Consider the following 25,864-nt stretch of genomic DNA (forward strand, 5'->3'; position numbering starts at 1 on the left):
CGTTCGATGACCGCAAAAACGCGAAGATACGGAACAAGTTATTGAACCATTTAAAAAGCTTCGGAACCGCGAAATAATTGCCACCGACCAATATAGCCAACCAATTTCCATATCTCAAGCTAGGTATTGTTCAACACGGGTTTGTGAAGACTGGTGGTCACCACATTTGCATAATTTTCCCGGTGCGGACACACAGAATACGGGTCAAAGCGAGAGCTAAACGCCTCGCGTTTGTTTGTTTGTTTATTTTCTTCCCCTACTCCGAGCAGCCCGAGTAGAGTGAGAACATATAGATCGCCGAGTCGGTTGGTTTCGAACGTCTAAAGTCGGCCATCGCCGGAAATAGGTCTTCGTCAGCAAACGCAATCGACCACCAATCATCTGCAGCTCCCGACGCCTTTTCTCCCGACTTCCGAAGATGGACAGAGCCGGGACTCACACATATGGGCGCTTCTATTTCGCTGCTTTCCGGCATCATCCCACAACAGAGAGGCTGTGCAGAGCGTTGCAGCCTCGAGCCAGCCGGGCAGCAGTAAACGGTTACAAAAGCGATGAGAAAATGGGGAAGGCAGGGGCTCCCCCATTAGTGGAGATTTTCGATCAAAACATGCCAAAAACAGTGTGCCGAAGACACCAATTCCCGAACGGTAGAAGCAAACCCTCTCACAAACACGTGCAGAGAACCGGGACCCAAGAGTTCGGCAGCCGATCGCCCAATTTCAAGTACGGTTTGGAGGATTGGTTTGCATTGGTTTTAATTATAAAAAAAAACTGGGCGGCATTCCTTTCCGTATTTGCGGTCGAAATTTAACCGATCAACCATCATTTCCCGCGCAAGTGCTAGATCGGGCATGAAAACGTCTTCTTGGGCCAAAGAGGTGCGCCGGTACCAAATACCAAAATTGCGCCATTTAACGTTCCGCACCAGGAAACGAACGCGGTTTACTGTACAGCACAGCACGCACGATTATGTTTAATGGGTCGTGTGACGGGTCGGTAGTGGGATGAGATGAATCGCGGTTCGGTTCCATTTTGGGCAGCAGCATCCTCTTCTATCACAAACAGTGAAACTACTCTACCGGTCACGACGAGATCTCCACCAAGCTCTCTTTGTCGCTGTGGCCCGTTGAAGAAAGGTTTCGTTGATTAACCGAAAAATTAAACCGATTCGTGATGGAGAAGGTTTCCACAGGCCGTGTTTATCCTTCTTTTGCGAGTTTGGGAGAAAACAAACCACCTATTGTACGGTGGTGGCCAGAGAACCGTCACATGTCCAACGACGGATGATGGCGCATTGTTTACACCTTTCACGAGCCTGATGACCGTTACACGGACCGGCTCTGCTCTTGGTAGCAATTTGCGGTATGTGGTGCTGATTACCTTCTTTGTGGGTCAACCTCCATTGCGGAGTAGTTGGAGTTCATTTTCCTAAAACTATCCAATACTGGTGACTTCAAGCTGACAGTTTGTACCTGTCAACACGATTTTCGCGCACACGATACGATCACACACATACTCCTGACACATATCGTTACGATTCGATGCGTTTCTCCGATCACACACGATCACTATGTCATGGCAACAAACAGCTAAATAGCTCAACATTACGAAGATCGAAGCGCTCGGACAGCTGACTGGTTGAGCGAAATACAAGATCTGCCATCACCAATGCGCCAATCCGGTGACATCAATCATGAAACCAAACAAACATGCATGTATGCTCTGCTTCTTGCTCTTCGTTGCCCTTAAAGATGACACTCTCAGTGACGGACCCGGTGGACTAATAACTGTAATCTGTCACACTTATATGCTGCATGTGCAGTTTGTCGCCTTCGTCCACTTACGCCACTGTGGAATAAGTTGTGTGCGTGAGTGTATGTTGAGAATAACTGAGACCGAGACACCGGATCCTCGAATGCGGAAAGAGACACCGGAGACAAGCACTGCACATCAACGTGACGTGCAGCAACCCACCCGCCACAAGCGCTCGCTAATTGCGGATAATTGAGTTTGTTCCATTACGGACAAAACATTGTGCGTTGCGCAACTTGCTGCTGTTAGCGCGCTTTTAGGATTGTTTCTTGTGTCTATTGTGCTCCGAATGAAGCGCTTCACAGATAGTGAACCCTCGCCAAGCTCGCGATCCAAGATCATCACCACCCAAGAAGATCTACCAGCTACGTTCACGTCCGTGTGTGCGATCGTGCGATCTTGTAAGGGCTGGTGTGTTGTTTTTTTCTTCAAAAAGGGCTTTCAAGATTTCAATTTTCTTCATGCGTGTCGAAAGCCATCCGCCAGCAACACGAATTCCCGTTGCATGAGAGGAATCACCATCACCATGCTTCGTGCATTGGGAGCAAACAGTTTCGTTCGGGAAGAAGAGCTTAAAAAGATAAAACACATGCGGATAGGTTTCGCGGCACGCAGCAGCGATAGCTTGCAGAAGCAGAAGATGTTCCGAACAGAAACCTGATGGCAAACTGGGTGGAATAAAAAGGGCATCCGAGAGGGAGCAGGGGACAACCTTTCTGCGTGGAAAATCGCCATGTTTAAGAGGTCCAGACCCATCATCGCGTTGCCGTCGCTAATCTGTCGTGTGAAGTGGCGTTCCTTCACTTTGCCTGGAATGGAACAAGTTTTCTGCACGATCGTCCAAGTGTTTAGTGAAGCTCTTGGCACGAATGCTTCCCAACCCAACAACAGAAGACACCTTCAAAAACTTAATACCGGCCAAGCAATGCTTCTTGCTGGTGGAAAACGTTCCTTTCTAAGCTCATCATTCCAAGTTGACTTCTAATTCAAAACGCCATTAAAGCTGCTCTTTCGCGTGTAAAAACACATTCATCATGCACAGTTAAACTTTTCCTCCGCAAACTTGGCTTCCCGTGACGCACGAGTACCCAACGACACAACAAGTGCAACCTTTGTGCTGTCGTAGCGCTGTAATTATTGTTCTTTACCACCACTACCACCACAGAATCACACACACACGCAATGCCATTATCTGCAGAGTTCCGATGCCGATCGGAAGCATATGCAAACATGTGTAGCTGCCTCACAATCTCACACACCATCATTAGAGCGCGTACTGGATCAGAACGCATCAGTGAGTGTGTTCGCCGATTGGTGACTGGCGCATAATTGCGGTTGCGCAACCGCAAACGGCCATGTAAATGCGCCATCATGCTCCGGATGGAAATGTTCTCAACTGCTGTTACCGTACAACGGGCGTACATAACGTGTACCCCGTCGTCAGGAGGTCATCGTGACACAACGGGGATTTGGAAGGGAACGTTTCTTTGGCATGTTTATTCGCTGCTGAGCGAGCAGAATGAACTGAAGAATGGCACGACGAAACGTAACGTAAACTAATTTGCGTAACAGCCCGAAACCTCCAATGACCACTTTAAATCAACGGCAGCAAACGTTAAAAAACGCTCCAGCAAGACAACTCTGTACTGTGTGCGTGCTGATGGTGGTTACGAGTTGCAAATTACAGCAGATTTGGCAAGACAAATCATCATCCAGCATCTCCAGCCGGCGCCTGACTCCACGGCGGGAGCTGAATACAACACACGTTACGTTGATCGTACCTGGCATCATGGAGGGCCGAGAACTGCACGAGTTTTTCTTCGGGAGAGCACCGAAGCAATAGAGTAAATGCACGAAAAAATGAGGCTTCTCTATTATCCCTACCAAACAAGACCTATTTGGCGTAATTACTAACCCAAATCTCACTCCCTCCGGGGAAAAGGTTACGTACGATGTTCGGCTGTGCATGTGCAATTCATCGCGTACGGGACACAACGGGAACGGAGTAGGCCGGATTGATTATGCAGTATCTTCAGCAGGCAAATGTAACGCAAGCAAACGCTCGCACGCACGCACGATACGGAACTTGAGGAACTGAGCTTGAGAAACAACTTCTAACGAGCTGGGTTTGATGGGGCAAAACAGCAAAAGCTTCTTAAGACAAGACGATGTTACGATTACGGTAAGCGCGCGTGCACGTGTGTGTGTGTGTGTGTGTGTGTGTGTGTGTGAGGTTATGCATACAAAATCAGCATAAAACAAACGCCAATTTCCCGTACACCAAGCCCTTCGGATTTCTTTTTTTGCAGAATAAACCGGGCGCAGAGTGAAGAGCAGAGATGGAAGAATAATAGTTTCGAGCTTTGGACAACCGCCAAGTCCAATCGAGATCGACCAGAGATCGGGCAACAATGTTCTTCCAGCGATCGTTTCGATTGTTTCACGCCTGTTACACCGGGCGAGTAATTAAACGGCGTGTGAAACACAGAGCTCTTTTCGGTTGAAGTCCCGGTTGAAGTGAAAAAGGGGTAGTCGCCCTTTTTCGTTGCACTCTGTTGTCGTGAAACATTCTTTCTCGCCTTTTCCAGATAATGTACGATCGTTCGCCGCAGCCTCCTGCGGATAGCAGTCTTTTGTTTTCCGTGGCTTACACCCAAACAAGATCAAAAACCGTTGAAAATTAAATTTACGAAACAAAAAACTGGGCTGGAGGATCCGACCAAAATCTCATCAAACTAGTTCAATCCGTTAGCGACCGACTGGTGGTGAGAAGGTGTGTATAATTACGACAAATTATTTCAACGCCACACGGTCCGCACCCAGCTAACTGTGAACCTAGCCAAGAACGGAAGGGAATGATGGCCAAAAATACGTAACGCATTCCACATTAAATGGGAAGTGTAAGAACGGCAGCTTCACGGCTTGTTTCGTTGGTCGGCGTGGCCGGTGTGGCCGGTAGACCCGTAATAACCGTAACAGAACGGGCACATCAGCGCCACCTTTTTTGGCAAAGTGGTCCATTCGTGGCGAGCTTTGCATTCAGATGCGAACGAAGAAAAGGTTTAGCGAAATGTAAAGCTCTCGAGATTAGATGGAACTTGATCGCAGCTCTTGCTTTTCCGAGTGAGTGAGGGTGATTTCCATTTGCAAGGTGGAGATTAATGCAGTCAGGTGTGAAAATTTGATTGATACGACTGGTGGCCGAGGGAGGCTGATGGCTAGTCGAATGGACGCGTGATTAAGCTTATCAGCATATGCTTTCATATTCCGAAAACCAATTTCAGTGCATTTGCATTTTACTCCGCTGAAGAAGGCTTTTAAGGTACGCTTTCCTTTCCGGGTGACTTTTACAGCAATGAATTTTCCGCACCAGTAGCAGATTGGCTTCATTATTTTCCCCCTAAGAGCATGTTAGCTCCAAGGAAAGGCACCTTGTAGCCGGAGGCTCTCAGAAGAAGAAGAAGAATAATTTTGAATTAATTTTCCATACCATGATTGTCGGGTTGCTCGGAAAGCGAGCTCCAGAGGTTGGCCAGGGTGCGTAATTGAATCACAGCGGAAAATTTTCCTGTCCCATTTCCTTCCCCTGACGACTAACCTAACGGCGGTTGCAGGTTGAGTAGAATTTTTCCAAGCGCCCGCCATTGTGCGCCCACCAACAGACTAATGACGATGCATTCCACCGGCCCAGTCCGGAAGGGCAGAGCATAAAGGCTGAGAACATTTCACCACCTCCTCCACCGATAGCACCTTTCCCTCCCCTCTTTGGCTTGGCAAAGGGAGCAAAGCGGAAACATAAGGGAAGAGCGAAAGGTCGTTCGAGTAGAATGAGGCACAAAGCCCCGATCCGATTAATTCCCAAAAAGCAACCGGAAGGAAAAAACGATTCGCCGCGAGCGCGGTATTAGCGCATTGTTGTCCGCTAATTGTGACACTGAGCGGGGGCCGGTGTTGCTGGTCTGACAATGGGCTAGGAAGAATTGTTGGCTGCTGGGCGGAAAGAATCCGTTCAATGACACTAATAAAAAATGCACAGCAGACAGAATAGCGCGTCCGTGTGTAGTTGCTGTTGGATCAACGTGACAGAACTGTCCAACAATTAATTCTAAAGCTTTTTTGGCTGCGAATGTCATATTTTTCTCACACCAAAATGAAGCTTCTCTTCCGTTTAAATGCTGTATCCCGTTAGGCTAAAGAATAGCAACAACTCATTAGACGATATCAAATATTTTGGAAGAATGAACCAGGGTTAATGTCTAATCGCTGGTTCCTCTTTCTAAGTTATCTCTATATCCGACGATTTACAAGAAAATCACAATGATTACCGACTCTTCTTCTATGATCACACCTAATCCAGCAACTAGATACATTACTTTCCGCAAACGGATGCTTAGCCTTTTACGGTCAGTTTAATTGATACCTTCTTGCATTTCTATGCCCACATCCAATTCGTGCTCTCGATCGTTATTGCTTCTAATAGACCGTCTAATGAATGGATTGGAATTAAAGCTAAACAAGGTTCGATATTCATTTCCCTTCCGAAGAAGAAGGCAAAAAAATCCCCACAACGAGCTCCATCAAAACATTTTCAAAGGCTTTTCCATCTGACCTACGGTGAGCAGTACATGACGCAATGGAGCTCAGAATAAAGAGAAATCGTAATGATCTTTGAGGTTCAAATTGAGGTTAGGTACTTACCGAAACCTTGAGAGTCCTCTTGACCGGAAACTGTCCGAGCTGCCAGCACTGCTACCAGCGCCACTAGCACTAGCTGGGTAGCCGTGGAGCAGCTGATGAAGTTGCGTCGACGAGAGCTCCGGTCCTTGCACTCGGCGTTCGTTAAGAAGAACCACATTTTCGGAGGCTTGTAAATCTTCACTAATAGTAGCACAAACGCAATCCTCGCCACAAACGATCGGTGTCTGTGGAGGTTTAGAGCGAGGGCGTGATTTGAAGAGTATTTGCACTTTTCCGCAGGGTACAACACTTTCTTGTTGGTTGGTCGTTTAGATCATTGCCCTGCTGCCCATCATTCGCGGTATGTGGTCCCAACTGATGAGATTCTTGCCTAACGGGTCAAGTGCTCGGACACTTTATCTAGTTCAATGGACTCGATCGCTATCCATCTAGCATTTGGATGGACGTATGACGACGTACGACTACTTTATAGCTTCCCGCTATAAGAAGTCTTTTCCTGCATTGCTTCTTTCTGCTACCACAAACAAAAGAACGAATCAAGCGAACACACGCGTTATTTGTTTTCTCTTCTATCGCTTCACATAATCACAAAACACTAGCTTAAAACCGAAGCCACTGCGCCACTGGTTTCTGTTTCGAACGCTCCTGCAAACGAACGACTTCAACGGTGGTATACGCAACGAACCCAAAGATGGGAACACCACAAGCCGACCGGTAATCAGTAATCGAACAGATTCCACTACTGCGTTGGCCCTCGGGGTTTCTTCAGCCCGCTCCGGAGGTCTTCCTTTGTCACAAGCGTCCAAGAACGGGGTCCGGAATTAGCCGTGAAGAACAAACAACAGCCAGCCAAGGGAGAGCAAGACTTCTTCGTCGGTGGCGTCGTTTCTGGTGGGAGCCTCGCGTAACCGATACACTGCAGGAACTGCAGGAACGCCAGAACGCTGTCGTACCGAACAAATTGCAGCCCAACCGTTCGATCGCCCGATGCTGCGCACGTCAGTTGGATGCTCCTGGCCGTCCAGACACACACACGCACACACAAACACGGAACCAAGTGTCTTGACTTTCCCCCGCGGGTGAAGAAACCGAGCGTCCACGAGAAAACGACGCGAGAGCCGTTAGAATCCGGTCAGCCAACAGCAACAACTTCAGCGACGAAAACTGATTGTACGGGAACCGTCCGATCGAACGATCATATTGCAACTAACACGCGCAGCTGTGCAGAGATCCCAGGCGTGTGCGGGCGCGCGCGCACATCATGTTCACTTCCGTCGAGTTGCGTGCGTTTTTCTCCGTATTTTCTCACTTTTCCAACCACGTTTTTCTCCCGCTCGCAGCTTTTGCAGTTGCGATCGCGCGGTTTTACCTGCACTCACTCTCTCTCTCGCGCTCTCTCTCTGTTTTTATTTATTTTCTCTCATATTTTGAATACTTGGCAGCGTGTCGTTGATGCGTTTAAACTATGTTGTTTTCTCAAAATTGCATTGCTTCTATTGTAAATGTTTTGCCGATAGTTTCAATAAGCTAACAACAGACTATTTTACTCTTAGTGCTTTGTGTGAAAGCGCTGTTTTGGGCTGTTTTGGGACTCTTAGTGCTGTTTTGGGGCGGTCCAGTGGCCGAGGCGACAGCGGCGCCGGTCTTCACACGGCAGGGCCGGGGTTCAAATCCCATTCAGACCGCCTCCCCGTACGTAAGGCTGACTACTTTTCTACGGGTAAAATCAAGTCACAGAAAGCCAGAAATGGCAGGCCGAGACCTCTCGAGGTTGTAGTGCCAAAGAAGAAGAAGAAGCTTTGTGTGAAAAAAAATCACAAATACATTTTTAGAAGCCTGCTTTCTATTGCCGATCGTGCCACTGTCTTCCTGCTTTACTTGACAGAGCAAACCTCCCTCGGCAGAGTGCAGCGTCAATAGAGAAGCAATTTATTTTCAACCATTTTCCACTTCAAACACGCGGCACGAGGCGCGTCGTTCTTGTTGGTGTTTTTTATTCCATTTTTGCAATCTATTCACTCATCCGTGACGTCCATCGAAGCCAGCAGAAGAGGCGGAATCACTCACAGCAATTACAGAATTGCTTCTAAGCTGCCGACCGGTCGAGTTCGTTCGAGCCTCATCATACGAGCACCCTACTGTTCCTGAACGAATAGGTCCATCCAAGACGCTATTGAGTCTGTGATTGATATGATTTTAAGTCTAGAGCCGTGCAGTCCATCGCTCTATCAGGCAGCGATCAAGCGAGGATCGATTACGGCGTGATTGCTGCCAAGATATTCTGTGTTCTCCAAGCATCCATGCAATGTCGTTGATTATGCCCAGCATGATCGAAAAGGATCTATTGCGGATACGTATAATTTGCCAAATGTGCCGTATAAATATCATCGAAGGAAAATAATCTTGTTTGACAAACTTTTTGAAAGTGTGTATCCGATTCACATGCACTTCCATTTGTTTTATACAGCTGTTGTATAATTTGTCATATTTGAACGTTCCAGTTCGATTAATGTTCTTAAAAAACGGGCAACTTCATACCAACTACCAGCAAGTGAAGGTGAAACTTTCAATTTTTTCCATCGATGATGACAGCGCATCGAAACCGAATACCACAAGCGGTCAGAGCAGCGTAAACGATAAATTAAATAGAACGTAAAATTTAATTAATCCATCATATTGCAATTTTCTGCATTGCAACGGCAACCACGTGAGCGAAAGCTTTCCCTTTTGCAGCACGGTTGGAAAACATCAAACTGAACGATAATGTTCCAAGCTCAAACGAATGGCCGATGATGGTAGCTGGAAAGTTGGCGAACGCGCGCCAAAACGGCCGTTTGCCGAGAAAACCGCACAAACGCTTAAACGCGCCACCACATTTTTCACGCTTCGATTGCTGCCAATGTTCATTTGTCTTTCGAGTTTTGGTTTCCTTTTCGTTCATCAACAGACATTTAATCTCTTTGCCGGATATTGTTTGCAAATGTGTTTCTATCCTGTCAATTCAAACAATCGATCATTAGACAGCTTCACTCCGTCCTTGCGGAAAAAAGCAAACGAACATTTTGGGAAACGTTTCTGACCCACATCTGGATGATGTCATGATTACCATCCGATCAAGTGCAATTAAATGGCTTGCCGAGGAGTGAAAATTTCCCCCATCACCAGCAGCAGCGTGGCTGTGTGAGTTGTTTTTTACGACACTCGAATGAATTTTCTTTCACCAGTACCGACACTTGAAGGACGGTATTGGAAATCGAATCTTCACAGCCACCGGAGAGGGTACGGTCGAAAAATTGTTCCCACATGGTCAACTCCCACTCTCACAGCGTCAAAGACTCGTTCATCCTGATCACGGTCACACAACACACCCCACAACCCCGTGTTCACACACTGCCACGGTCAATTTTCGGCGTAATTAAGCGTTATGTATGCCAATGCGTATTCGCCGCCGCACCACCCGTAGATCGATTTTCACTTTCGACCAAAAGCCTTGCTTCACTTTTACTCACACCATCGACTGACGGATTCCATCAATGGCTGGGGACGGTGCTGAATTTGTTGAAATTGAACATTTCCAGCTCGAGCTGTCCTCCCACCCATTTCCCCATCCACTTTTGCTCAAGCACGAAACAGTGGCAGGAAAAACTCTATTAAAAAGGCAGCGCATGACACGCTCAAGCAGCCCAGCCAAACTGTTCGGATCGGTCACTCGGCGAAATGGCCTGCCGATGAGGAGCCCCATTGTGGGAAACGGGAAGAATCAGCTAGAGCTGAAGATATATATAGAGAGAGAAAGAGAGAGAGCGGGACAAAAAATCCACCTTTTCTAACAAACGATTGTTCGATATGTTATCACTTTCACGGACACGGACACACTTTCGACCCATTTTTACACGAATGCCCGAAAACACCAACACCACTCTTCGGATGCGGACATTCTTCCGACGCTATACAAAAAGCAAGTAGGCTGTGTTTTTTTTTGCTTCCTTTCATTTGTTTATCCGTGCTTTTCGTTTGTTATTTTGTTATCGCTGGAAGGTTTTCACTTTCAATCAAATTAGTTGACAGCAAACGATACTCGGAAATAATTAGACTAATTGTAAATAGATGTGTGTGCGTGTGTGATTGTGTTAATAAACCCGATTTCACTTCCACTGCCTTCAACATACTCGTCTCTGTAGGAATACACACTGATAAATGTTAGTTCACTAAGGTCAATCCTCCTCTATATGATTTGTAGCGCATCTTTAGCTACTTGTTTAGGTCCAGTGAACGACCGCCATTTTTGGTTGCTTCAGCATTTTGTGTTTGTTGCCCCGTACGTTTCCAGATGACCCATGAGCACCTGCTGCAAATGACCCCGCTGGTTGCGTTCCTCGGCGATCTGCAGCTTAACCTGTGCCATATCTTGCTGCAGCTGACGCACACTGATGAACAGTTGCCGTAGGGTTGGGGTCATTTCATCGTACTCGACACCTGACACCGTCACATATCACCGACGCGAGAAGGATCAAACCAAGACAGTAGGAAAAGCCGTGGGGAGGGCAGATCGAACCGGAATAAACATAAATTTAAATAAAAAAGAAAAAAAAGTAACAAATATAAAACTCAGAAAACTAATCACTTTTGTGGTCTCGCTCTACTAGACACTCTACTACTAAAGAACCCCAACCAAGGGTGTAAGATCGGGAAAATATAGATCGAGAAACAAAGTATCATATTACAGAAGCATTAATCCGGCAGCAACACACCGCGAAACGGGGAAAATATGAACTAAAAACAGCATAACGGGACGCAAGCGGCACATCATCAAAAAAGCTCAAACTCTAAAACCTCCCGAAAACTGACCCCATTGTTGTAGTCGATCCCCCGAAACACCGCCAGAAACCGAGGACAAAACCGGGTCAGTTCGTGCCCGGAGAGGTCCTCCCGTTCGTGGTGTGATATTTAATTTGTTCAACAACAGCACGATGCGCTTTGAAGGTTGCGCCCGACCAACCAGCCACCGATCCATCCGTGGGCGTAATTATTCACACTTTTAGATTTAGATCAGCCCTTATACTGTGGAGGGCGACGACAGAAGCATCCGTAAGGGTAGTTCTCTTGGCCATTGTTTTTCTTTTTTTGGCGAGGGTTTGGGAGGCCATGAAAGAAGAAGCAAAGAGGTTCGCGTTCTCACCAAGGGAGCAGAAATGTTTCTTTTCGACCTCGAAACCAAATTACCACTTCACGACCTGCTGATGAGTTGCTGATAGCCGCGGAAGACGCTACCGACGTTCAAACCATAGAAATGGTAGCGAAACACACTAATTATAAACCATGCTCAACACAATTCAAATGAGTGAACAAACCAGACTTTACACAATAAGTTCTATCACACCTGCTGAGTGTGTGCTCTTGCATACAAAACTAAATCAAAATCCATGTTACAAATTTCCTCCCTTTCACGACGATCACATCAATCATTCATCGAAATCATATAACCTGACGTAATAGCGTACTACTTCTCCCTTTGAAACACGGTGCAAGATGAGTCGAACAAAAATGAAACTTCGCGCCTCCCGATTCAACGTCACCACTCACCACAGAGGGAAGGGACATAAAAATCGTAATTGACCGACCGCGCATTGGACCACAAAAGACTTCCGCAGTCGTACAGTGCGCGGTATGAAATGAAACACGACCATTTCGCTGGCTGTTGTTTTGTACAGCCGACACGAAGATCGCACAGGCGTGGCAGCAGCTCAACAAGAGCGCTAAGAAGCCGCAAGCCGAAAACAATACAAATGCCTCGCTTACACACCCCCCCCTGGTGCTCATTTGTTTTACTGATGTTTAGAGCAAAAATAAAACAGAAAAAAGATTATTTATTTTCGTCTACCATGCCATAAAACCCCGTGAAACACAAGCCAACTTAATCTTCTGTGAACACTTTTTCCTTTCATGCATTTTTGCATTTCTATAGCGGACGGCCATGGTTATGGTGTCACACACACACACATCACGTTTTTAGGTCGGCATTCTCTTTCATCACATCTATCTACCAGGCCCTGGTCTGTTTAAATTAACTGCCTAAATCAAGCACATTTCTTTACTTACTGGGAGGTCTTGGTGAACATGAGGGTGTTAGGGACGAAGATAAGTGCATCACAGAACTAGCAAGAACATTGGTCCACATGTTTTTGGGGACCTTCACTTTCTCACCAATCACATCCACTTTCTAAGGGGATTATAGACACAATTCTGAATAAAGCAGCTATAACTTAACTTCACCTAATATCACAACATTTGCCTGCATTTCTCTCGATCAAGAAGGACTTAGGGAGATTAAGCTGCACAGTGATAAATGAAAGACCACTAGCAAGACATCTATCAATACACTCCCGGAGATGCTGTTTGCTAGCTGAATTGTAGTATAGTGTTTCGAGTTTATTTATTATCGTCACTTAGTTTTGTCTCTCTAACCCACGGTTTGTTAAGTAGCTCCTGTTAAGATTCGAAATCGAAACCCCCATCTGTTTTGGGGGTTTACCTTTAACGCTAATTCTACATTGTATATCCACAACAACAAGCAACACGGAGTATATGCAGTTTGACTGCTCAGTATAGGCAGGGCTACTTCTTACTATTCCTAGCGCCATGTGAACCACTAATACGGCCAATCGCAGCGAATGGCGGTCGAAAACGAAGAAAAGAGTGCCGAATTTAAGGTTGGTCATCTTTTTCCATGCGAGTGTATCAATTCCGACCTTTTTTATGCCGACAGATTAATAAAGCAAGCCGCGCTCTACACACAAACACGATGTCGTACGACGCTAACACCACGACACAACAACAAAAACTGATCAACAACAAATACACTATCAGTTTACAGACGTCACACTACAGCCGTTAAGTTGTATACCCTGTACAGCAGTTGGTTATACATATAAATGTGTGTATATATAAGAGTGTATAAAATATTGGTTTGTGTTGTATGTATGATGAACGTTATGTGTAATCGGTCCTGTGCGAGCTACGAGTGTACGACGCTACAGTCGGATCAGGTGTGGATCAACTATCACACCGTTGAATAATTGTAAACAGTTCACAGAATATCCTTCGCTAAGCGACAGGATAACAGCCGAAGTGTGGGCGAGTCAGTTGCTTTCGGCAACACGCGCTGACCCGTGGCACGAACAGAAAGCTGGCTGCATGGCTGTAAAGTTCTAATATCCCTATCGGTGATGCTGCCAGTAAAACATCCACAGCTTGTTGCAGCATGACACCGAGTTGTGCGACATATCGTCGCGCAGGTTGTCCTCCTGCATCGATGAACCGCGCCGTGTTCCGACGTCATCGTTTTCTCCGTCGTCACCGTTTAGCTGTGGAGTCGAACGGCGGAGTTGTGATATTTTTGAATTTCGCTTCAATCCCTGCGCTGTTTCGAACGACCGATTCAGGCGACGATCGTACAGCGACACACCAGCGCCGGGCGTAGACGAGTGTCCCAGGGGCATATATTCGCCGATGTATCCGCCACCTTCCGGTGCCGGCGGTGGTGGACTTGTATCCCTGTCGGCGAGAACTGCATCCAGCTCGCGACTCGTTGTCCGGTGTCGATGGCGATGGTGATGCGGAGAAGCATGATGATGGTGCTGGTAGTAAGAGTGGTTTAAGCCCGGAGCACCTGGAGCCTGATTCGCGTTCATCCACACGGTCTGCTGCTTCGAAACGCGTGACAACAGTGGCGTGTTGGTGTTTGAGTTCATGAAAATGTTATCATAGTTCGAGCCAGATCGAGCGATTGGATTATGATAGGCCGTCGTAGTGGATGGCGCACCAGTCTTAAACGTATTGATCGAGCGTGGCCCTCCGTTCGTACTGCGACCGGACTCTTCCAGGTGTGATCGCCACTCGGTACTGCCGTAGCCTCCGATAGAATAGCGAGCACGCTGTGGATGGTGTGGCTGCTGTTGTTGCGGCTGGTACTGCTGAGACGGGGGAGCACCATTCGTCGTACTGAGAGTCGCGATCGAAGCAGCGTAAAGATTGAAACTGTTTGGATTTGCTTCCCGCCAGATGTGTGACGAGTTAATGCTATTTGTCGATGTGTGTGTCCTGCTGTTCTTGATACCGCCACCGCTCGGGAGATAGGATGAGAGCGAGGAACAGGTGAAGGGCAGCTGAGGATTGGACGAGGAAAAATGTTTGCTTGTTTTCAGCTTACCGCCACGGATTGGCAAACACGGCGTCCATGGCAGCAATGCTGCGGGCAGGTTTGGAGCGGGTCGGTACAGGGGGAAGGGAGAGGCGGGCCAATTGATGAAACGTTTGTGGAATGGTGGGTGCGTTTTATAGGTAGCAGATTCGTTTGAACGTTGTACGTAACGTTTAGTATAAAGTAAGCCAAAACGAACGATCGATAACCAAACACGTCGTCGTCCCGTCGGCGTAATGAAAGGAATAGGATTGAAAGAGCAGATAGGCAATGGGAAAAGAGAGAAGACATAATACGATAAAAGAGTTTAGCCTTCTTTCAGTGTGTGTGTGTCATTTCTTTAGCAATCTCATGTGTTTGTCAGCAAAACGAGCGATGCAAACCATTGGAAATATCTTGCCAAGCTTTGAAGATAATGAAACATAAAAGGAAAAAGGATGCAACATTTAAACACAAAATTGCATGCTTAATAACGTAGTGATGTAACATTAAAATAGTGAAAATGTGTGAACTTAAATACACATATATTATGACACTATACATAAAGAGAGTCCAACAAGAACCATGTTTTTGTTCCTTCTTACCACGCGAACCATCACGATAGAATGTAAAGGCGAGACTTGCTTGATTAAGCAAGGCTCGTGGAATTTTGGTATCGGGGATTTGTTATCCTCTTCTGCACTTCATGGCCTTTTCCCCGCAGCTAACCCTCCGTTCCTGTGTTAGCATTTGCATGGAGAAAGCATTTCCTGACGACACGATTTCCCCATTTTCCCGAGCATGATCACACGAAACCCCCAAACCACTCCGGGTGCGATTAATAAATAGTCAATTATTAGAAGACACATAACGAATGAAAGAACTCAAAAAAACAGGAACATTTGAAAGCGACTACAAAACAAGCATTCAACGGAGCGACAGAGCAAGATAAAGAAACGCTTCCTCCTACCTGAGTGCAGCGTGTTGCGTGAGGTGCTCTGGTAAGCGGCACAGTATGCTTCAATGACGCGGAGCACCAATGCGTCCTCCTCGTAGGTGGGCGATACCTTGGAGCTCGAGCTGCAAGACAGACTGTGGTGCGCGCTCTCGGACGTATTCAAGCCCGCACTGCCCCCTCCACTGTTGCTGTTGCCACCACCGACGCAGCTGGCCGCAGCTCCACCAATGCTTCCCGTAATACTTGCCGTTGCACTCCGTCCTCCGCCCGATCCGCTGCCAGCCGCACCGCCGCCAGCACTGCTGACGGCCACCGAGCTTAAAAAGGCCGGTCGCAACGGAGGTGCAGGTCTTAAGTTTGTTATGTTCCAATTAGCTAAAATTAAACAACACAGTTTGTGAATTAGTTGGTGCGGCCCGAAATCGGACAGTACAGTGATATGCTCGTTTTACCTTTTTCCGAAAAACCTTTTTGATTTGGTGCCGCCTGGTTTGCCTCGTGACGATTTAGGTTCAGGGAGTTCGGGGAAGCTAACAGACTTGGATTCGGTTGATGTTGCTTTAGTTGCTGTTGCTGGAGCTGCTGCTGCTGCTGCTGCTGCTGCTGCTGCTGCTGAACTTGATTGTAGCTCAGATGGTGATTGAACGATTGGCTGCGTTTGTGTTGCGACATGTGCTGCACGATGCTGGACGTGCCGCTCCGCGACGGATGGCTGTTTCCGGTTGCCGACGGTGGTGACATCTGTTTTGACAAAAGCAACCACATTCATTAACGCTCACGCACCATTCAACGACGATCTCAAACCCAATTCACAACTCCATTCATCATTCACATCGAGCTGCCCACAACTGCACAGCGGAGGAAAAGTTGGGGAATGTTCGGCGATGCTTAGAACGCAGCTGATAACAACAAAACACGCAACATCGATCGCAATCGGATGGAAAGCTTTGGATAGGTGCAGGTGGATGAAACAGTGTGTCCGGTAGGCCAACCCTGAGGTGCGCTTTATATTAGTGCATTCGGCTAGTCCGCAATGTGTCCTATCGAAATGTGATTATACTGATGGGAATATGCTCGATCACAGGGCTCAGGCAGGGTGCGTTGGCCAAACTTTATGTACAACAGAGCTTCACACACACACACACACGCAAGCAGATATGCTATATTCCTGGCGATTTTGCGCCACGTGTAACTATTGAGGCACCTCCAGCAAGAGTTGACTTTGCTAGAGATTGTTGATAAAAACAGAAATACAAACATTGAAACAAACTCTGTACAGTGTTCTGCAAGATAGAAGGAAATGGCAGCAGTTGCAAGGAAATGGAAATTAACAACCAGGCCGAATGAGACGAACGCAAGCAACACAAGATGAAAAAAGGTGAGAAGAAAATGAAAACGGAAAGAAAACATAGAAAAATCAACAAAGGAAGCAGCAAATCAAAACAGCCAACTCAACAACAAAAAACGGAAGAAACACTCTTGCCTGAACCCCGACCGGCTCCACCATCGTTGGCAGAAATGTTGAGACGAGCCAACGGACCATTGTCACCATCGGAAGGAGTGTCGCCCGATCGGCTGGTCGACGATTTGCTACTAAGCTCTGTACCTCTACCTTTACTGTGCTCACCGCCACATAGTGCATGGTGCGGTGACAGTGGCCCAGCGGCCGGTGGCAACTTCAGCGACTCGTTGCTCGTGACGACAAATATCGGTAACTTTTCCTTCTTCCACCAGTGTGCATAGAGGCCAGTTTTGTAAGTGATCCTATCCGCCGCCATCTCACCGTACGGCGGCACGGACGACTGCGTCGGGACGCGTTGCTGCGTGGTGGCTGCGGACGACCGATCGAATAGATTCACCACGATACGGCTGCGACCGGAATAGTGTCGCGGTTCGGATGCGTCTCGATCTGGCGATGAGATTGGTGATAACGCGCGATCCTCACTGCGACTGCGTACTGTCCGATCAGGTCCTGCGTGTTCGTAGTGCAACGCATGTCTGTCTGGATGCTCGGACAGTCCCGGCTCTACCGCACCGGCACCGGCGCCACCCGTCACGGTGGACTTTTGCTTCAGCGAGTCTTGCCGCCGGCTATGAGACTGAGAATTATCATGAGGATGTGGTTCATTATGGTGATCGTACTGTCCACTATCAGTGTAATCGAACTCACTCTCACGAACGAGCGCAAATCTACCCAAATTGTGGCTCGAGCGGGATTGTCTCAGCGCAAACACTTGGGCACACGCTCGTCCCATGCCATCAACAACATCCACGGCGCGCGTTTCGCGTTCGTGCACTGGGTATTCTTCACGAGCTTCAGCGTCCTCGCCCAGTATACGCTGCTCTGCATAATCACAAAGAAGAAAATCACCGGAAAATTTAGCGGGCCCATCTGGCGACGAGATCGTACAACTACCGGCCATACCTGAATCGCTAGAATGGGGACTGTGGCCCCGCGAATAGAAACTACAAAACCGACACTTATGCTCCGGGCAACCGGGACCAGGGCCAGCCGGTGGGCGATCGGTATCATCTTCCCGGCGGTTCGTGGCACGTTTGTCGTATTTTCCTCTCTCTCCACTAAAGACAATATTGTTGTTGGCATCGTGTCGCTTAGCGGATAGTGGCGAATTTCTTTTACCAGACAGTTCCACATACTGGTAACTCAGGCAACGTCTTGCAGTTGCGCTTGGAACAGCTGCCGTTAAGCCTTTGTCGTCTACCCGCGTTTCCGATCCATTGGCATTATTTGACTGTGAATCGTCCTTGTCTTTTCTATGATGATTTGTATTTAGCACAAGCTTTTTATCAGAATTGATTGAATGCTTACGGAATGGTGATTGCTCCCGAGACAAACATCCGAGCATCCGATTTGGCGTGTCGTCAACTTCGGCCGGGGGAAAGTTGTACAGCAACTCGGCCGTCACCGGATCGGGCACAGGAACCATGGCGGGTATGTCTAGCGAACTGGAATGTACACTGTTACGATCGGTACTGCTCACGCCATGAGCTGCGTTGGCGTTTGGTGGTGTCGTCGTCGTCGTCGCGAGTGCCTGCCCATCGCCAACCTGGCAGTCTTCTTTCCACGAAGGAATGTATATTTCCGTCACCGACGAGTTGTTGAAGCGATTGCCCACAAAGTACGTCGGCATACTGTGCCGTTCCTCGGTGATCGTTCGCTGCTGCAGCGAATGTTTTATCTTCATGGACTCGTCCAGATTGAGCAAGTTCTCGCAAGCCATTCGTCCGTGGGCAGCCCGATGCTCAAAGCTCGACATTTGCGACTGTTCCGAGCATTGCTGTTTCAGATCGCCCAAGAGCAACCGTGCGGTGGTTGTGTGGATTCCCGACGATGGTCCCGCTTTCGATCGACCGCTGGCCGCGTGTGCTCCGCCGTTGCTGTTGAGCGATTCTCGATCGTTTAATCGCAAAAATGGTATGGCTGCTGAGCCGATCATTTCGGAGCTGCGAGCTCTATCACAATCGCCAGTTTCCGACAGCAACTGTCCCTCTTCTTCGCCTCCTTCTTTCTGCGTGTCGTGTTTATACTCGAAAGAATCACCCTCGGTAGAGTGCGGATTGTCGTAGCTTTCATACACCGTGCTGTCTTCACAACTGCTATCGGCATTCGTTTTACTTTTGCCAGCAAAAAACGTTATCGTTTCGTACGCATCGTCATCCTCCTCGACATAATCTACCGCATTTTGACGTTCAAAATTTGATCGACTCCTGGAGCAGGAAGATGAGGCACAGGATGAGCTCTCGGAATCGCTAGAATTGTAGCTGTGCTGCGTCAGTTGGTCCCTTGCTTCCGAAGCGTCCTTTCCTACAGCTTCCTCCTTTCCGTGCTGTGCCGGGTTTGAGGATATCGCGTCGCTTTCACTCTGCTTTGGCGCTTCGGCACGTGCCGCAGCGTCCTTCTCACGCCGTTGCATCCGTACCGTCGTTTTATGCCGTCGTCTTCTCATTACGACCTCCCCTCTGGCATATGTACATGTAACTTGAGGGTAGAGCAAAGCTTGTACGACATACCGAGATAGTTCACCCGCCCGGAAAAGGCGCCGGAAGTAGCTGGTCAGTTCGGCATAGGGAGCGGTTGGGGGATAGTTGGACGGGGGAAGTGTCGCTACAAAGTCGGCACCATAGGTACGGTGCCACTGGCCACCACCATCATATGCACATACCGATACACGAGTACTGTAGCCACGAGAGTCGAGTGCTAACTGTTTTTTGCCCTAATCGAGTTTGTTCATACGAATCGGAACAGTCATTCAAGAATAAGAAAAGAAGATGCCACACGCCACCATAAACGAGTTAAGAATAGGAAAGAGTGTGTGTTTCGAAAGACAATCAAACAAGAGAAAGAGAGAGAGAAAATAAAATTTTAAATGATACATCCCGCACACTCTTTGGACGATCTTATTGAAACAATAGTTCTCTAACGTTATCATTCCACCCGAGGACACCGTGACGTCCCTCACATTCACACTTGTCCCTAGAGCAGTTGCACACGAAACCGTGCACATGCACGCAAAAGATCGTACTTACATGGGGTGGAGGCTGAGGAATATTGACTGCAGAGCTGCTCACGTTGCGCTTCATGTCCACCGTCCCTACTACAGTGCTGCTCTGTTCGGCCGCACCAGACTTGGGACCAAGCAGTTCCACCCACCGATTGGCCTCACTCGGCCCTTGGCACACGGCTACGATGCGATCGATCAGTGTCCCACTGATTTCAAATGCATTCTTGAGCTGATCCGTATCCTCCAATCGGTTCACAGTGATGCCCGTCAGTGGCAGTTTTCCCTCATACTTGAAAGCGCTCATGCGTTGGCTCACGCTCAGTATTAGCAGCGTTTGGGGAAACAGTACCAAGTAACGATCCTTATGCTCCGGCCCAACAGCCACACTGCCCATGTGTATGATGTCACCGAGCGTGCTCAACTCCGCACCCTGCCAACCACGTACCGGCCCAGTCAATATCTGCAGCTCCAACTCTTTCTGCCGTCGGGTAGCGGAACAGGACGAAGCTATGTCCTTGTACACCGCAATGCTCCGCTGCGTATCGCCCCTATCCGGATGGCCGCTCTCCATGTGTCTTTCTAGCTCCTGCAGTATGGCTGCATATTTATCCAGACGCCGGAACGGCTTCGAAAGACCGGTAGTAAGCACGAGCAAACCCGGCTTAGCTGCACCCTGTTTTTCCATGAACACATTCAGTTCCTCACTATTTGCAGAACAAGAAAGCACACATCATTACAATAGAAAACGGCACTCCAGCAGCGGGTTAGTGCATCTCTTACCGAAACTTATCGACTATTACAATGGCACGAGGATGGGCGGCACAGTAGAATTGGTGTATTTTCTTCATCGTTGGTGCCTTCGATAAGAACACTTTCCCTACGCGATCATTGCAGTCCTCCAGCGTTTGCAGGAACTCTTCGTGCATTTCTACCACTTCGAGAAAGTTACACGTAAGCTGCGTGTATTCGTTGGCAGAGAGTCTGTAATGAAAGCAGGAAAAGGTTGTCCAACTACGTCGTAGCAAAATTGGGCATAACGTTACGTACATTTGACTGCCTTCCAGCGGCTCCAGGAAGTTTTCGGCCAGTCCTCGCAGCTCGGCAACGTGCGCTTTCTCACTTTCCAGCAAGTCGCGGAAGACGACCGATCGAAAGGCCTGTATTTCCTCTGGAGGTCTTATTGTTTCAGACAAGGGCAACGGACCTACCGAGATGCAGCATAGGGCAATCAACAAACCATTTTCGAAAACAGCCCGCCTCGTCCAACTTACCGGCATACTCCTTAACGTAGTTGCTGGGAAACCAGCCCGTTTTGTCGCCCAGTGTACCTTCCCACCAGCCACCTTCCTCGCGCTGTGTCAGTGTTATGATATCGCCCTTCTTGAAGCACAGCTCGTCATTGTTCGATCCCTTGAAGGAGTACTGCGCCTGGACCGTAATTATCGAAGCATCCATTCCGGCCACGCACAATAATCTTCGTTCTGCAAATAAATGCAACACATGTGTCGATGAAATAATTTACGCTCAAATACCAACTCTTTCCTTTACAAATAAATCATTCGCGTGTGAATGGACGGATCGAATTGCACAGGCTTAAAAATAGTCACCTTGTATGTCTCGAATGCCCAACCCAATACGTGAAATATGTTCGGAAAAGGATGACGACGACCATCACACACATATTTACGTATCCGCGGCAGTTATAAACTTCCATTTCTCTTCGACCACAGACAGTATGACGCACGCACGCACGCACGGATTTGAGTAGAGGATAAACCTTTTGACATTCAGTGAAATACCGGACAGAATCGGTTAAAAGGAATGCTTTTAAATACGCTGATCGAACGATATTTCTCAACCTCGAAAAGAAACCCTTTACTTCGTGGCTGTAGTGCCTACATCGCACAAACGACGATCAATCATCATATATTCGCTCGTATTTGCTTGGTATTTTGTATAGTTTATTTATATCAAATCAAACCTTCGAATATTGCCCATTTTCTCCACGATCGATCGTCTCGATGATCGCGGATCGTATTTGGTTTTGGCGCTCCATTCGTTGCTATAGGCGACAGTATGCAAGTATTGCTTGTCTAGCTGATTTGAAGATTGTGAGATTGTGTTCTTGCGTTCAAGTGTCTGTCTAGTTTGTGTGTCTGGTGTTATTGCGAGAAAACGAACAGATATATCAGTATCATCACCATAATGATGTACCAAACGAGGACAACATAGTTTTGATGCATGGTCATGATCGAGAGTCGGTTGGGTGCGAGGCTTTGATTGCGGTGCGGTTGCAGGAGCGTGGCTTGCCGAATTAAACTCGCGATTACTAATCACCGGATCAGTGGTCAATTTTCATGGGCTACGAAAGGATAGTTGCCTGCCTGTAGTTGCATCGCTCATTGATTCGCCGGGTCCTGCGCGAATTCAAAGGTTTCCGTAGCTTGCAAAATTTCTATAATTATTCGTCGGTTCTTGGCTCGCGATCATGCGACTTCTCCTGGGAGATCTTTACAAACGAGCAGGGCTATGGGATGAGAGCGACAAACTGCCTGCGATACATAATTTCCTGCGTCGGGTAGTATCTATAAAAGGCGGAACCAGATTGATATTTGTTATATTTGCTTTTGCGAACACTCGCACGCGCCGTCCACTTACGCCTTCGAAGAAGCACTACGTAGATGTTGCGTGATGGCGGTGGCCAAATACCAGACGGACAATGGCCTACTCAACACGTCGACACTGCACCTGCCCGCAGATATGAATCACAACAGCCACGGGCGTATACAATTTCGTCCGAAATGGCTGTGGTTTGGAGGCAATCACACACCGCACGCCGTCCACGGGAAATGGCAATTTTTCCCTGTGGAAATCCCTACCGAATACTGGTGTGTTCGGGCTTACACTTCGTCCTAAGCGCACAGCACAACCGATTCGTCCCACTGCTGGGTTGGTCTGGTCTGATAGCACACAACGAGGACTGCCAAAAACTGCCGTTTTTTCACGACAGCCAGGCAAATCATCCACCCCAGAAAAGCCCCAGAAAGTCCCCGGCGTCGCTCGAGATGCGTTATTTTCGAGAGGAAATTTATTTGGCAAAACATATTCGGGAAAATACAGTCCCTTAGTCTGCTGCTGTACGCCCTAGAGAGCTGACAGCACCAGTGACAGCACCCGTCGCTTCCATAATGGCAGTGGCATCAACCGAAACGCCGCTCAGGGCAAGAAAGCTAGCTACATAATACATCCGCTGTGAAACGCTGCAAAGTGAGCTGCCTTTCAACACCGCACACGTCATAGGAAGAATGTCTACATCTTCTTACTCAACTAAGTTAAGTTTTAACGTCAAAATTTAAACACCTTAACCATTCGAAGCGATTCCCCTAATCGATTCGCATTACTGGGTAAATTGTGCGAAAATTACATCAAAGCAGGCTGAATAACTCATTCCACTACACCGCGCCACCTTGGCAACGGTCCAACAAATGGCGGGGCGGAGGTTTGAAAATTAGTCACATAAACAATTCACCCACAAAACCGACGAGAACGACGATGCGGCGTTGCTGGTGGCAACACACGCTGCGCGTTAGATTTATTGTACGCGCACGCTTTGCTTTGCGACACGTGGAGGAGTGCAAAAAGAGCTGTGTGTTGCGGTCATGTTAGCAAAACAGCAAATTGAAGCTAAGAACTTCGGTTTCTCGACCTTATTGTGCGATGCATTCTTCGGGAAAACTTTAAACAATTCTCCTCGCCGACAAAATTGCTAATATTTAGACAAAGTTTTTTTTTCTTTTTCCCTGCGAGTGACCCAACATGCTCCGTGCGAGTTGTATGACACGTCGTTTACAACAGGTGTTTTCATTTTACTTCGAGGGACGGTGGAAAGCAAGGAGAGCACCAAATACCGAGGATTCAAAACATATTAAATGCTCCACACCCTTGGTTAAATATAGCGAGAACAAGCGTTTGCCGTTTTGTCTAGTAAAAGCTGAACAGCGTTACAGATGAATTACGATCGGCATTCTGTCTCCTGCGCAGAAGAGCAGCCGGTGCGTTATGACCCGAGCACCCGATTGCATCGGTAATCTGGTGTTTATCGGGAATGGTGCAGATCGACCATCCCGTTGATGCCTCTTTTTACAGCATAACGCTCCAAAGGGCAATAAACCAGCACTCAGCGTGAGCTGTGAATTCAAATCTTGGTTTCACGTGCATGCATTTCCCAATCCGGGAGAAGGACGCCGCTTCTTCTCCGCTAGTCGTAGACATTTTGACTCTCTGGGTCGCAAGGGGCATATTTTGTTTTTTTTTTCTTGTCCACCCGACAACGTTGATCTGCTTACTAAATGTTATGTGCCCCCATCGAGGAGGCAGCGCTAGGATCGCAGTGCAGGGCCACCACGTTTTCAAAGATTCATTTGACTCTCGATCGTTACTATAAATAGAAAAATAAATTTCATGGCGACACAGAGGCAAATGTCCAATGCCATCCGGCGACGACACCGAGCAACAACATCGATGATACGATCACTGCTGCTCTGTTTCGTCTGATCTTCACCAAGAAAGAACGCAGCTACATCATCTCGCAACGAAAAAGGAGGTTGGTCGCTTTTTCAACGGTTCAACGATCAATCGCGCGCGTGTTTGCCTTTGTACTTATCATCGATGAAGCTGTGTCACTCGCTTGGCCAATCAATCGAATCCATCACTTTGGACGCTGCCTTTGGACGTCTTTCTTATCAAAAGGGTGTTTGATCGTAAGCTGCTAAAAAAGGATAAGTGAAGCGAAGCGTTTTCCAAACGAGGAAGACACACTTGCCTGGCCTTAGACATTTGGGGTCCCCTGCCGAAAGGCAAAGCAAGCATAAAATATTCCCATACCCAGATTTATAATTAGCATCACTTACATTGGGAAGAGGAAAAGTGAAAAATCTCCTTCAGTCAATACAGCTTCTTTGCCGCCGTCGCCACCACCGCCACCACCACCTTCACTACCAACTAAAGGACAAGATCACTGACACCCAAAAATATTTTCTTTCCGCTTTTCACTGCCGCACACCGCTTTTCACACGATCTTCCGTCCGACCATGTCCCTGTATCTGCGGCGCTCGTCGGCGTTTGCCCGCCCTCTAGCTTCAGCTTAACCCGTTAATTATGTTTGTGTTTTCTGTCCAGGACAGCGGCGATCCCCGACACAATCACTGACTCCAACACGCACTGGAACACAATTGCTTCTTTTTTCACGCGAACCACTGTAAAAACTGCACTTCGGCTTGGTGAAACTCCCGGCTGAACGGTAGAACAAACTTTTGCTTTCACAGGCGTATCACAGGCTAAAACAGCAGCAGCTATCTTCATCGCCGAGCACGATCCAAAACGGGACAGAAGAAAAACGCCCACCCGGGTGCGGATGGTCGGTCGGCAGCCGAAAACACTCTGCACACTCGGACGTACTTACGTAGCGGCAATAAACGAAAAACTAAAATGCGACCTACCGCGTCGGTTAGCCACAGAAATGTTCATCTTCCCACAGAGCACGACATTTTACACGGTTCGACACCAAGAACCAAGAAAAGTAACAACACCGCGCGCGCCCGTCTTTTACGGAACGTGACGAGTACCGACGGAAGTTCTTTTGCTGTGCTTTGTGTGTGATTAATTTCTGCCCAGCTGCCCAGCTGTCAGATGGTG

General features: G+C 47.8%; 1 protein-coding gene across 8 annotated transcripts in view; it reads right to left on the reverse strand.

Annotated features, from left to right (window-relative positions):
• The window catches only part of LOC118514120 (rho guanine nucleotide exchange factor 7-like), a 36,934-nt gene extending 11,071 nt beyond the window's left edge, over window positions 1–25,863 (reverse strand). The window contains exons 1-9 of one of the 8 annotated variants that reach the window (XM_036060700.1): window positions 25,081–25,863; window positions 21,442–21,651; window positions 21,218–21,374; window positions 20,951–21,151; window positions 20,196–20,874; window positions 18,478–19,882; window positions 17,131–18,417; window positions 16,100–16,388; window positions 15,678–16,022 (exon numbers count right to left, since the gene is read on the reverse strand). In XM_036060700.1, the coding sequence (XP_035916593.1) occupies window positions 16,019–16,022; window positions 16,100–16,388; window positions 17,131–18,417; window positions 18,478–19,882; window positions 20,196–20,874; window positions 20,951–21,151; window positions 21,218–21,374; window positions 21,442–21,625 (4,206 nt within the window). In that variant the 5' untranslated portion in view covers window positions 21,626–21,651; window positions 25,081–25,863 and the 3' untranslated portion in view covers window positions 15,678–16,018. Of the gene's footprint in view, window positions 1–13,463; window positions 14,759–15,659; window positions 16,023–16,099; window positions 16,389–17,130; window positions 19,883–20,195; window positions 20,875–20,950; window positions 21,152–21,217; window positions 21,375–21,441; window positions 21,652–25,080 lie in introns of those variants that run through there. The other 7 variants (XM_036060701.1, XM_036060705.1, XM_036060699.1 and 4 more) reach the window with 7 other exon arrangements.
• Window position 25,864: the final 1 nt, after the last annotated feature.

This window comes from Anopheles stephensi, chromosome 3 (assembly GCF_013141755.1).
Source record: "Anopheles stephensi strain Indian chromosome 3, UCI_ANSTEP_V1.0, whole genome shotgun sequence".
NCBI classification, from domain to species: domain Eukaryota; kingdom Metazoa; phylum Arthropoda; class Insecta; order Diptera; family Culicidae; genus Anopheles; species Anopheles stephensi.